This window comes from Tiliqua scincoides, chromosome 6, assembly GCF_035046505.1.
Source record: "Tiliqua scincoides isolate rTilSci1 chromosome 6, rTilSci1.hap2, whole genome shotgun sequence".
Classification (NCBI taxonomy): domain Eukaryota; kingdom Metazoa; phylum Chordata; class Lepidosauria; order Squamata; family Scincidae; genus Tiliqua; species Tiliqua scincoides.
The window spans coordinates 87,105,455-87,118,505 of record NC_089826.1 but is presented as its reverse complement, the minus strand read 5'-3'; the positions used below and the strand labels follow the sequence as shown (position 1 = coordinate 87,118,505).

At 47.2% G+C, this 13,051-nt stretch overlaps 1 protein-coding gene across 1 annotated transcript; it reads left to right on the top strand.

The window, feature by feature from the left end:
• Positions 1 to 782: 782 nt before the first annotated feature.
• On the top strand, positions 783 to 12,416 carry MANSC1 (MANSC domain containing 1). The gene is made up of 4 exons (XM_066632527.1): positions 783 to 917; positions 7,495 to 7,825; positions 9,227 to 9,373; positions 10,301 to 12,416. The coding sequence occupies exons 2-4, from the start codon at positions 7,603 to 7,605 to the stop codon at positions 11,119 to 11,121; spliced, it is 1,191 nt and encodes a 396-aa protein (XP_066488624.1). The 5' UTR covers positions 783 to 917; positions 7,495 to 7,602; the 3' UTR covers positions 11,122 to 12,416.
• The last annotated feature ends 635 nt before the right edge of the window (positions 12,417 to 13,051 follow it).

Sequence of the window (13,051 nt, the reverse complement as noted above, 5' to 3'; positions counted from 1 at the left end):
CCCTGCCAGTTGCCTCGGGGTCCAGTGGCGCGGAGTTCCGCAGGACCTCTTCTCCACCGGTCGCGCGGCCCGAGCCCCGCTTGCGGGGGTGCCGGTCCCGCGGAGGTCACCGGGCTCCTGCTCTCCAGGCAGATGCGCTCAGGGGTCCTTTGGAAAGCGGTCATGCGGAAAATGAGCGCCCCGTTGGGCTCAGCAAGGTTTACGCCCGAGTAAACAGGCAGAAGAGCACCGGACCGCACCGATTCTGGGCATTCAGTGAAAGACGGCACAGAGTTTGGGAGCGCTTTAAAGACCCGCACACAAAAATTGGGGTTGCAAAACTCAGCGCTTTGCCCCCCCCCCGGCCCTGGGTGAGATGCCACCCAGGACCAGTGGCGTAGCCAGAGGGGGGCGAAGCACTGAGTTTTGCAGGGAGCCTGCAAAGGACCCCCCCCCCTTTGGTGCCATTCCAGGCGTGGGGAGCAAGACGGAGTACTTGAAAGACCCGCACACAAAAATTGGGGTTGCATGGAATAGAAAGGTCTGCGATGGCACCCAGGACCAGTGGCGTAGCCAGGGGGGGCAAAGCACTGGGTTTTGGCAGGGAGCCGCACTGCAGAGTGCAAGGGACTCCCCTCCCTAGCCATTTCAGGCAAAACGGAGCCCCCGTGCACGCTGCAGTGAGGCTCCCTGCAAAACTCAGTGCTTTGCCCCCCCCTCTGGCTACGCCGCCGCCTGCCTCCTGTTCAACTCCCCCCTCCGCTGAATTCTGGGCGGAGAAACCTCTGAGGAGTCTCCACCACTGAGAAACTGGGAAGTCCTCCTGATCTGTCTGCTCTTTCCAGCGAGGGTGGACTGCAGGGAGCCTGACCCAGTCAGGCAGTTCAGGGCTCAGAAACCCCTCGTGTCGTGCGATCCTCGGCGTGTCTTCTCAGATGGTAAGTTGGGGGGGGGTCTTTTGCACTGTGTGCCCCTCCCCACTAACTGCAATGCACTGAAGCCTTGAAACTGGGAGTGGGAAAAGATTCTGCTTCTCTTCGGGGGGATAAATGGGAGATCCGGATTCCAAGGATCTCTAGGATGCCGGGTGGGTGGAGGGCGTGGGGGACCCGACACTGAAGCCTCACCAAAATTGCAGGGGGCTCAAAAGCTGATTATTGGTGTTATTTATACTGTTCTTCAACCCCCCCCCTTCAATATAATACCTTTTTCAAACCCTTCCCAAAAAATGTTCACAGGGAGCCCAATCCTATGTATGTCTGCTCAGAAGTAACTCCCATTACAGTCAATGTGTTTTACTCCCAGGTAAGTGTGGATACAATTGAATCCAAAGTGGTTTACAGAGAAAGAGCCAAATCCTGTGCAGGTCTGCTCAGAAGCAAGTCCCATTATAGTCCATGGGGCTTACTCCCAGGTAAGCGTGGATAGGATTGCAGCTAAGAACAAAACAAGCCAAACAGCTCCCTGTCCCAAAAGGGTTCACAATCTCAAAAGATGCAGAAGAGACACCAGCAAACAGCCACTAGAAAAGACACTGTGCTGGGGTGTAGGGCAGTTACTCTCCCCTTGCTAAACATACTCGTAGGAGCGGCACTACTTGAGAAAGTGCCTCTTTGCCCAATTTGCAGGGGTTAAGACTGCACATAAGAACAACCCCACTGGATCAGGCCATAGGCACATCTAGTCCAGCTTCCTGTATCTCACAGCATTCCACCAAATGCCCCACGGAGCACACAAGACAGCAAGAGACCTGCATCCTGGTGCCCTCCCTTGCATCTGGCATTCTGACATAGCCCATTTCTAAAAGCAGAAGGTTGCACATACACATCATGGCTTGTACCCCATAATGGATCTTTCCTCCAGAAACTCGTCCAATCCCCTTTTAATGGCATCCAGGCCAGATGCCGTCACCACATCCTATGGCAAGGAGTTCCACAGACCAATCACAAGCTGAGTAAAGAAATATTTACTTTTGTCTGTCCTAACTCATTACTCATTAGTAACATTGTCCTAACTAACAATGTCCTAACATTGTACTAAATGTAGTAATATTGTCCTAACAATTGTCCTAACTAACAATATCCTAACATTACTCATTTGTGTAGTCTCTGAGTTAACACCATTTCCCTTCCCAGACGCTGCCATTTCCTCTAGATCCTGTTCCTTCTACTGTCCAGTAATGCCTACTGGAGGTTCTGGGAATCCAGGCACAGAGGCTGCCAGATATATATTGGCCAGACTTGATTTGTCTGAAGCTTAGCCCCAGTGCCTGTTAATGATAGCTCTCACCCTTAAAGCACATAGAGCAGGTACACTCTTTAGTCCTAGAAGTGTGGCTTGTGAGATGGGACCTCTCTGGTCTCACTATCAGAGCCCTCTTAAAATTACCAGGTCACACTACTGCACAGACACATGAAATCACATCTAGCAGAACTCCCGTATATTCCTTCCTCCCTCCCTCCCTTTCCTACCCACAGTCCTATATGGGGTCAGGCCTTTTGACTGGCATGTTGTGGTCTTCCACTGGCTTCTGGAGGCCTCTGCTGTTCAGGCCACTTTGCTGACCTTCCTGTACACCTCCTCCCACTTCCTCCAACCCACCCCTCTCAGTGGGTTGAGGACCTCTTAATGTTATCAACATTTGATCATACAGTTTTAGACAACAATTACATATGGATACGTTTTTGGACATTTGGAAGCCTTTCTTAGGCATTTATTTATAGATTTCCTATTAGAATTCTTCTGATCTCAGAAGCTAAGCGGGGTCAGGCCTGGTTAGTACTTGGATGGGAGACCGCCTGGGAATACCAGGTGCTGTAGGCTTATACCATAGTCTTTTGTGACTGAAGGTGGCCAACCAACCTGAGAGTAAGCCTCATTGAACAAAATAGGACTTACTTCTGAGTAGACCTGGTTGTGCCCCATGTAATTTGTATGCATTTCATTTATGTTATGAATTTTTTGCTTTTTCCCTTTTGCTTTTGAATTTTATTCACTAATAAAGGAGAAAAAAAGACTCAGGTACTATGATGGGGACAAAGTGCTGAAGCCTCTCTATATTGCGGTGGTTTTGTGGTGCTTTGTGTTCCCCACTAGCACTAATTGAAACATTAAAAAGAGAAGAACAGGCCAAACTCCTACATTCTTTATAATGAGTTATTTGACTCTCAGTAACTACAGAGTCGCTGTGGCAGCGGTTTTCAACCACTGTACTGTGGTACACTGGTGTGCCATGAATGGTCCACTGGTGTGCCGCAGGACTTTGGGGAGGGTCATTTATTAATAGAGCCACTGGGGGATGTGAACCCCCCCACCATCAGGGTGGTGTGCCTTGTCAATGGTTAAACACCTGATGATGTGCCTTGACAATTTTAGCGCCTTGTCAGTGTGCAGTGAGATTAAATAGGTCGAAGATCGCTTCCCTATGAATTAGGGTCATGATTTTTTAATTCTCACAGTACACAGACCTCTACGGCCTTTTCTATGGTCTTTGTTTCTTGTGATACCACTTCTGGGAGACTTCCAGGTTCTGTGGCTCTGTTTTTACGGCAATAAAGAATTGTCTGTCCCTCTTCCTCTGCTGGCTCGTACCTACGTCTAGAAACAGAGCCTCAGACCCTGGAAGAGTTTTTCAGCTATTTTCAACCTCTATGCTCCAAACTCCTGCCACAAGGGCACATTGGTTGAAAATTGCTGGATCAGGGCAATGGCTTCCAAATGTGGTGATCTTGTTTCCAGAATGACACCAGGGCAAAAGCCATTTTTTCCTTCTTGTTCAAGAAATTAAGTACTAGATTTTGGTAATAATACAATGTATTTCTTAGCATTTATATATTCTTAATTACAATAAGATAAGGTAATTTGTGGTCATTTTTGACATGACAGGTGTGGTTTTCTGTTCTTTTTCTGAGGGGGTCATAAAATGCAATCTAATCTGTTTTGGAGCCACCCTTGAAGGCCAAATCAGCGTTGCGTGTGCAGAATGGTTCTATCATAGGCTCTGGTGACACACCCAGGGTTCTCCAGACTCGCCCTTCTCAGTGTAATATTTAACCACTGAAGTGTGTGAACCACTTTATCACCTGGAACAATGAATGGGCTGGACCAGATTTTTTGTTTTCTGGCATGACTTTGCTTCTCTTAAAAGCAATCTGACAGGTAGAACAAGTGACACTTCCCCTGGCATAGAGATGGTGGAGAAATGATTTATGTAGGCCATGGAGCTGTAACAAAGCCTAAGAACCCTGCCAGAAATGGGTATGGAAAAGCAGTATGGACATTGTTTAATGAATACATTCTCAGCATAATGGTACGCACCTCTACTCAGAAGTAAACCCTATGGTTTTCAATACATAGGTTTCCCAGGTACATCCGTATAGGAACTGCAGCTTTACATCAGCTATAGACCCTAATCATGGCTCTCCAGACATTGTTTATCTCCAGCCCACCCTCACAGGGTCAATAAGGGAAGAATTCCCGCTTGGAGGCAGGCTGTGCAGCATGGCCTTTCCCAGTTTGAAGAGACACTTTGCCAACAGTCTGAGGCTAAGAGGCAAAGAAGGAAGGCCCATAGCCAGGGAGACAGACCAGGGACAGACTGCACTTGCTCCCGGTGTGGAAGGGATTGTCACTCCCGGATTGGCCTTTTCAGCCACACTAGACGCTGTGCCAGAACCACCTTTCAGAGCGCGATACCATAATCTTTCGAGACTGAAGGTTGCCAATACGAGTTGTGGGTGGAATTTATGCAGCACTAAAAGTGTCCACATTTTCCTCAAGGCTATTCAGAGAAAATGATCCAAAACTGTATTAGATGCTTACAGACTATAGTGTAATCCATGATTACACAAGGTTTACAGACTATTTCGTATTGTCATCTTACAAAGCAACCCTTCATATTGCCACCATAAGGGTTAAACCTTATGACAGCCTTCTGGATCTGATGAGACCCACTCACTTTGACCACTGGCAGCTGTGACTTATTTTCACAGAGTCAGGCGGCTACGAAAGGAGCCAGGCTAGATAAAAAGGTATCAACCCTACCCTGAAATACATCATGGAGAGGTAGGCTGACCGAAATTACGATAAGGGCCATTCTAGGTGTCAGAGGTGAAATGGAGGCATTTCTGCCAAGTCTTGTGGAACCTGTTCAGCCTCTAAAAATCACAGCACCTGCATCTCATTCTCCTCCAATTCTGCTGCATAGTTTAAATGTTTGCAGCCAGCATTCGCTTTCTGGCCTATACCAGTCTTGCATGTAAAGTGATTCAATCGTATGATGAACTAGTCATTAAGTGGGGGTCTGCTGTGTGTTCCAGTCTTCCTCCAAGGAGGCAAGGGCAGCCTACCCACGTCTCCCCACTCTTAGTCCAAAGCTTGATCCCCTCATTGCACTCTTTCAAATCTGGTCATGGTGTGGGGACATCCATCAGCTCAGGAAAACATAATTTTTCTGTACTAAACTCTGTTCTTATGAATTGTTAATGTAGTTTTCATAGCTGTGGTTTTTATTAGTTAAGAAGAATTGGTTTTCTCTCCGAATAACTTATTTTGCTTTTTAATTTGATATTTTGATTTACCCCTGGGGGCTAGCCCACGGTTTGGCTGTACTTGTCGTAAGAAGCGACTAAACAGCCACCGGGTAGATGGGACTCGTCAGCCTGGGAAGGCAGCTCATCTAAGAGAAGGAAAACTCTGATCCCAAACCTCCTCTGCCTTGTGGCTACATCCAGTTATGGAAGAGGCTTCAGGAGTCAACCTCAAGGCAAAATCCAGAGCCGGAGTCCCTGAGGCAGTTCATGGCTGAACACAGTCTTGTTCTGGCAACTCCTGCAACACCGCTGGAACCAACCGTATTGGCCTCTGCCTTTCCACTGGACCATTCCAGCGACGTGGAGAGGGGGGATTTGCTGCATGGGAAACAGTTTATCCTCCATATCTACTTTACCCAGGCTTTGCGCACTGGAGAGGACACTCTGTTCCAGAACCACCATTCAGAGCACAATACCATAATCTTCTCCTTTCTCTTTTGGAATATTTTGTATCCTCACCACTGGAGCTGCACTATCCATTTGAGTTTCCATTAACATTGTCTCTGCGTCATGCTGATTTTCTTCTATGTCTGATATTTTAGCTTGGTCTTTTCCTACCTTTTTTCAATCTCTCAATCTCTTGTTTGTCTTCTTCTGATGTAATTTTCACATCTATCAGGTGTCCACTAAGTTCATCTAATCGTTTAATTAAAGCATCCACACATTCTTGGGTCTGTGCAGATTGATTTATTTGTTGCTGTGCCATTGCCAACAGTTTTTCCATGTTGTCTTGCATAGTCTGTTTCCAATCTTTCCCTTTCGCTTCCTCATGTACTAATTTTCCAAATCCCATCACAGATGCTGGCAAACTTTGAACTTTCTTACCCACCATCTTCCTTCTTCCTTCCTTTGAAACTCAAATATCTTTTGCAATACTCTTTAAGACCACTAGATGTCCTCAGTGCATTATCTTCCTTGCTCCACTTATAGACGCAAATCTAGTTCTTGCAATGTCTTTTTAAATCCACTGGATGTCACTGGTGCAGTTTTTGTTTCTGTTATCTTATTTATAGTTGTAGCCTTGGCAATCACATTCCTCTGTTCTAAAGAATCTCAAAACATCCAATCGCTCTTTCCGGCAATCCCAAACAACAGTATCAAACCAAGGCAATAAATGCTCCAATGCACAAACTATCCAAGGACAGTTAATTTATAATCCACCGAAGTTCACAGTTATAGAGTTGTAATTATATTACTTTCATATATCCGTAACGAGCTTGGCAAATCTCTTCTATGGTTTCTTCTCACACCGATAAACAGCTGGGGGGGAAGCCTCCCCCCTCCTCTTCTTCTTTTCCAGATCAAGCAATCAATTACACAGTCCATGCCAGGCAGACACAAACGGAATAACACTTACTTAAGACTTTCAAAGTCTCTCCTTGCTGGGACCTTCAGCTTGATTCAACATGTATTCCTCACCATTGCTGCCAGACGGTGAAATCTCCTGGGAAAGCCCCCCTGGTGGGGCTTATCTCCTCAGGAATCGTGCCATCACATGGAGGAATTTGTCCCTCCTGACAAATATCCCTGGGTCTCCTTGGATCCGTAGTTTTTGGGGAAAAACAGAATGCCTTTCAGGAGTTGGAGAAAGGCACATCTGTTCAGCTGCTAGCTGGCCCCTCCCCCCAAAGCACTAGGTTTTGTAGGGAGCCTCACCACAGTGTGCAAGTAGCCTCTCCCCCTACCCTTCGGAGCCATTCCAGACAGGAGGAGCAAAAGGGGTGCCTCTGTTTTGCTCCTCCTGCCTGGAATGGCTCTGAAGGGGGGAGGGGCCGCTTGCAAGCTGCGGTGAGGCTCCCTGCAAAACTTATAGCCTTGCCCCCATCTAGCTACACCACTGAATAAAAATTATTAATAATTCTTACAGTTTCTGTGGCAGTTATAACTTAGCATTTAATCACCTTTCTTTTCTTTTTTTTACTAGAGTGAGTACAAGTAATGCAGCATTCTTGAAATTACCAGATCCTCAGTGTAAATGGCCCTGAAGGTGACAGAAGAACCTTAAGGAGCAACTTGCACTTGGGGGACAGAAATGCTTGCCCACTTTGCATGGGACTTGGCTTGTACATTAGCAGTGGTGTTATGCGCTATGCTGGAGCTGTCTCAAGGTCAAGATTGTTCCTCAGAGAAAATGGAAAACATCACAGTTGATATAAGAGCCGCTCTTTCCAAAGGGATCCGGGGTACGGATCCAGTCCATACCACATCTTGGGAAGCCTGTGTCAATGTTTGCTGCTCTGGGAAGGAAGTGGCAGGTAAACTGTGCTTTATAGGCATATCTTACTGTTTGAATTACTTTGTCCAGGGAACCCTGGGAACTGTAGTTCTGGGGCGGGGGAAGAATTGCAGAATTTGTAGCTTTTCCAGCAAAGTTTCCAACAGTGGGCAGCCAGATGTCTCTGAAAACTCACAAGGTCTTCCCCAGTTTGTGCCCTAGTAACTTGTATACAGAGGGAACTATGTCTAGCTGGTGACATCTTGTTATTGCTAATAGCTGTCATTTGCTGTCACTTGCCCCGCACTGAGGAGGAGGGGCGCAAGCACTGACTATCCTTAGGGTGGCCCCTGCCTTGGAGTTTAACCTGAAGTTCCTTCCTTTCAGAGTCTCCATGGAAAAGACTCAATAGAAGTCTCTGAGGGAGTGCCCGAAAACTGCACGAAACACAGTTGCAAAATTCTTGACCAATCTGTTCTTGTGGAGCATGTATCACCCCTTTGATATCAGCTTCACTGGCTTCAGTTCTGGGGGCCTACCTCTGAGTGCTGGTAGCTACTGATCAGCTTAGGACAAGGATGCTCAAAGCCCCCTTCTGGGTGTCCTTTTGCCATCAGGAATGTGTGGGGAGGCCTGCACTGTAGCCACACTTACACTGTGGAAGTCCCTACCCAGGGACATCTGCCTCTCTCCTTTGGACAGCCAGTTCTATTGAAATTCCCCTGCTCCAGTGCAGCAGGGTCAGTGCAGCTTAAGCTATAACCCGTGGGGGAATTTTGCAGTCTGGAGGTCCTCAAGGTAAGGGGACATTTGTTCCCTTGCCCCGGGGAAAGCCCCAATCACGGCAACAGATCTACTCGAAACTGCACCAGCTAAATCACTCGCACAGGGTGGATGTGTTTTGGTGGATCATGCCCAGGAAGGGGGATAGGACAGGGTGCATGCCAGCTCTGCTGATTCCACCCCTCCCAGGACCCGATACACCCACCTTCCCCCTTCCCCTCCACTGCTCGGCACAGAGCTTACCTGCTCTGGTGGGGGGGGGCCTGCATTGGCCTGGCAGGATGGTGCAGGCCTTTCCACCAGCACCACTAACTCTTGTGCTGTTGCAAAGTGCTTTATGGTGCTTTTGTGACAGCTTGTGCCATCAGAGCATGCACTCTGCCAGTTTAGAGAGACCATAGGATTGTGCCATTAATGATCTTTCAGTAACTTTTTAGGATCTTGATGTTCTAACAGACATTTGTCTTACTGAATATCTGAATTTTATTTTGCTGCTGGTACAATCTGGCCACAAGTTCACCACCTAGGTGAAAACTAAGCCTGGCAGAAAGTGGAAATTGACTTTTACATGTCTGGATAGATATGTGTTGTCCTAAAACAGCAAGATACAAATGGCATTGCTTTAAAATACATTTTAGACGGTGTGTATGTTTTCCAGACAAGAAGTGCAACTTGGTCGTCTTCAATGCTAGAAGGAAAGGCAATTACTCAAATTACCCAAACTGCTACTTGTTTTACTATCCCAGTAAGGAACCTTTCCCAGTGAATCAAGGTATTGGACTGGTGACCGGCAGAATTATAACAGGTAATTGATGATGATGATCAGTTGATTGACCAGGGAGTTCGTAATTTCTGGGACAATATTTATACAAAACATATCAGTTTTCCCACCAACCCCCCCACCAACCCCAACCCCCCAAACAGCTCAAGTGGCTTTTACCAATGTGATTAAAAACCCAAACAATTCCAAATTATATTAAAACCCTAAACTTGTTATTGAAATTGTTTAAAGATGGAGACGTATTGCTGTGAAACATGAGTCTTGTGGCAAGACGGCTCTGTGCCAAATATTGGAAGCAGAAAGGCATCCCATATTTAAGAGAATGGTTTATGAAGTTTAGCTGTCCCAAATAAGGTTACATGCTGTATAAAGATGAAGCAAGACATTGTTTGTGGAGAACTGGAAATTGTTTAGGGACTATTAGTCCCTAATAGGCAACAGCATTTCATTAATCCGTTTTCTTGTCATTAATTAAAAGAATTGCGAGGACTCCGACAGAGCCTTCAGTCCCCAATCTTGGGTGGAGAACGGCAATGATCAGCCAATTCCATTTGGTTCTTATTTGTAGTACAGCTGTGTCCTTGCACAAGTTAGAGGGGGTGCAAAGCACTAAGTTTTGCTGGAAGCCTCACTGTGCCATGCTGGCAGCCCCTACCCCTCCACTTAGGAGCCAGGTGTACACCTGTGTTTTGCTATGGTGGCCTGGAATGGCTCTGAAGGGGAAGAGCTGCTTGTATGGTGCAGTGAGGCTCCCTGCAAAACTTAGTGCTTTGCACCCCCTCTGACTATGCCTTGCAGGCTTCTGAGAATGGGCTCTGCATGCAAGTCTGGTCCCCTGAAGAATTTCAGGCTCATTACTCTGAAATCATCCCAGGGCCTTTCATGATAACTTCTACAGGTGAGAGGATTTGCTCACTGAGGTGTCTTGAAGCATTTTCCTTCTGCTTTTAGATGCAAATGTCCTAAAGCCAGCCCCAACCTCAAGCAAACTCTACCATTTCACCGTGAATGAGAAGTCTGTGCCTCCACCAGTTCGCACTCCAACAAAGCCTCCAAGTTGGGTGGGTTCTTTGCTAAAGCCCAGTGGCTCCAAGATGGAGGAAAATGCGAGCCATACTGAAAAATCCAGCTTCAAGACTCATGGCTACTCCCAGCATGCAAAAGGTGAAGGGGCAAACCTGTCAAAGAGCTCAGATTCTTCACAGATGCATGACGTCAGCGGTTTGTTGTCCCCAAATGTCTCTAGTACCATCAAGCGCATTGTCTCCCTGCTGCAGCCAACAGTTAAGCTGCCTCCTGTTACCTCTGGCAGTCAAGGTAGTGCAGTTGCTGTGATGACTCCGTCTGCGTCTCCTAGCAAGGCAGCAACCACCATATCTACTGCAGCTTATCACAGGAGTACGCTTGCGGCTACGGAGCCAAGAAAAAGTCCCGCTCCTCCCTGGCTAGCAACTACTTCTGGAACCAGCAGCGACAATCTCCACCTGTTGCCTTCAACTGCACCCAATATTTTTGTTTCTGGGTCTTTACCTGATCTGCCTGTCACTGAGATGGAGCCGGAATTGGCAGGCTCTGTCTCTGTTGGAGTTTCAGGCGAGAAGCATCCCCCTCCCTTTGGCAGCAAAAACATTCTTCTCGCCGCGCTGCTTTTTGGGGTGATGTTCTTGCTCTTGGTTTCAGTGCAGACGGGTAGGAAGATACTTGAATCTCTCCAGCAAAAGCACTACACCAGGCTGGACTATTTGCTCAATGGCATGTATGCCAACATGTGAGAACAGTAGTGTGGGGAGATAGATTGGTGGTAAATGCAGAGCTGGCTGGCTGCTGGTAGCTTTAGAACAGGGCTGTCCACACTCCAGTCTGTGGGCTGGATCCAGTGCCCTGCAGAATCCCTCCCCCGTGTGAATGGCGGTTAGTGTTTCATTGGAGGAGCCTCTTTTGCACTGTAGAGCACTCCCAACCTCCATGCTCACTTCATGCTTCTAGGGTCTTTGGCCCCAGCTGGCTTTGCACCCAGATTTCTGGGCATGTGCAGCTGGCCGGCGTGAAGGTCGGGAAATCTTTGGTGCCAAAGAGAGGTCCCTGGGCAGAACAGTAAGCGCTGTCCAAGCCAGGGACCAATTTACCAGCATAGAGCGATCTCCACTTTGGAGATGGCTGCTTTAGAAGGAAGAAATGAGCTTAACATAAGGATTCTTTCTTGTGAATCAAAACAGGGCAGACCTTCAAGGAACATGGGGCTGCTGCTGAAAATGGCAGCCCTGCATCAAGTTCCAACTCACTTCATGTCCTTGTATCACTGCAATATGAGTTTCCCTGTCCCCAAAGGCAGCCCAATCCTAACCAGTGCTGGCATAGCAGAGCCAAATGGCCCATATCCTACGCTGTGCCGGTTAGGAGCAGGCTGGTGGTCTACTTGGGGTAAGGAGACATTTGTTCCCTTACCCTATGTAAAACTCCAGCCTGCCCAGTGGGTCTTCTCAGATCTGCTCCGGCTAAATAGCCAGCGCAATTCCAAAAAGTCTGTGTTGGGTAAAGGGCTCGAAAAGGGGGCACAGGATACAGCGTAAGCCTGCTTTGCCTATCCTGCCCCCCTCCTGGGCTGATCCACCCCCTGTTCCACCCTGAAACACCCCAGCCCTGCCTCTGTTTCACCCTCCAACTACCCTTGCACCACTTGCCTCAGACCTTAACTGCTCTGGCAGCCACAGGTTCGGATCTGGCACCTGCAGGATAGCCTTCCCACCGGCACATTTTAGTTGTCAAGAACTCGCTTTAGTGCATGTTTGTGACGGTCTAGGCTGCACAGCAGCCACTGTGCCAGAGGAGCACAAAGTTAGGATTACACTCTCAGCATCATTTGTTGATGCTGCCCGAGCTGGGAAAAACACAATGTAATGATATTGGAACATGGAGTTAAGTGTGTTCGATGCTATGATGGGGGGGGGGGGAGGAATTTGACTTAGGGCTGCCATTTTGGGCAGCAGCCCTGTGTTCCTTTTAACATTCTATTTTGTCTTGAAGGTTTGGGTGAACGCACTAATTTTTTCTCTCTCAACAGATATTGTGCCATCATTTGGTGTAATAATTAAATATTAGTTGAAATTCTTCACAGATTTATTTTTCATCTTTTTCCCCCTCTTACAAAATATTCAGACACTTAACACTGTCACCTACATGTTCCACACTTCTCTGCAGCTAGTTTAAAATAAATCCAGTAAAATGTATTTTGATCCCTTGAACAGCTTATCACTATTTCTAAATATTTTTGATTCAATCACATGTTCAGATTCTTGGTACAGTCATGACAGTTGTGCAGGCTTAAAACCCATTTCTGCCTGGCCCACAGGTGTACACATTTCGTCCCTGTTGTGTATATGCAACATTGGGCAGAAATGGCTTAAAACAAGAAGTGTTCCAGTCAGAACTGCTGACTAGGATGAAGAAGCCTGTCCGCCCGCCCCCCCTTTTTAAGTGCTAAGCCAGCATTGGAAGAAGGGGAATAGTAGCGGCAATGAACACAAAAAGAGACTTTGAAACATTTATCTCCCTATATTTACACATACTTGCAAACTGCAGGAGCTGAGCTCTTTGCAGGGTAATGAGCAGCTACAACATTTGAGTTTTAATAGCCTCAGGGCTTGAGGCAATTAGTTATCTGTTCTTTCCATCACCCTTTTACGACCCACCAAAAATCAGGTT

Bases quoted from the DNA above. Each gene is read 5' to 3' on its own strand.
- MANSC1 (XM_066632527.1), top strand. From the start codon at position 7,603: ATGCTTGCCCACTTTGCATGGGACTTGGCTTGTACATTAGCAGTGGTG. The intron at 7,826-9,226 runs GTAAACTGTGCT...TATGTTTTCCAG, and splicing joins CTCTGGGAAGGAAGTGGCAG to ACAAGAAGTGCAACTTGGTC. The intron at 9,374-10,300 runs GTAATTGATGAT...TTCTGCTTTTAG, and splicing joins GACCGGCAGAATTATAACAG to ATGCAAATGTCCTAAAGCCA.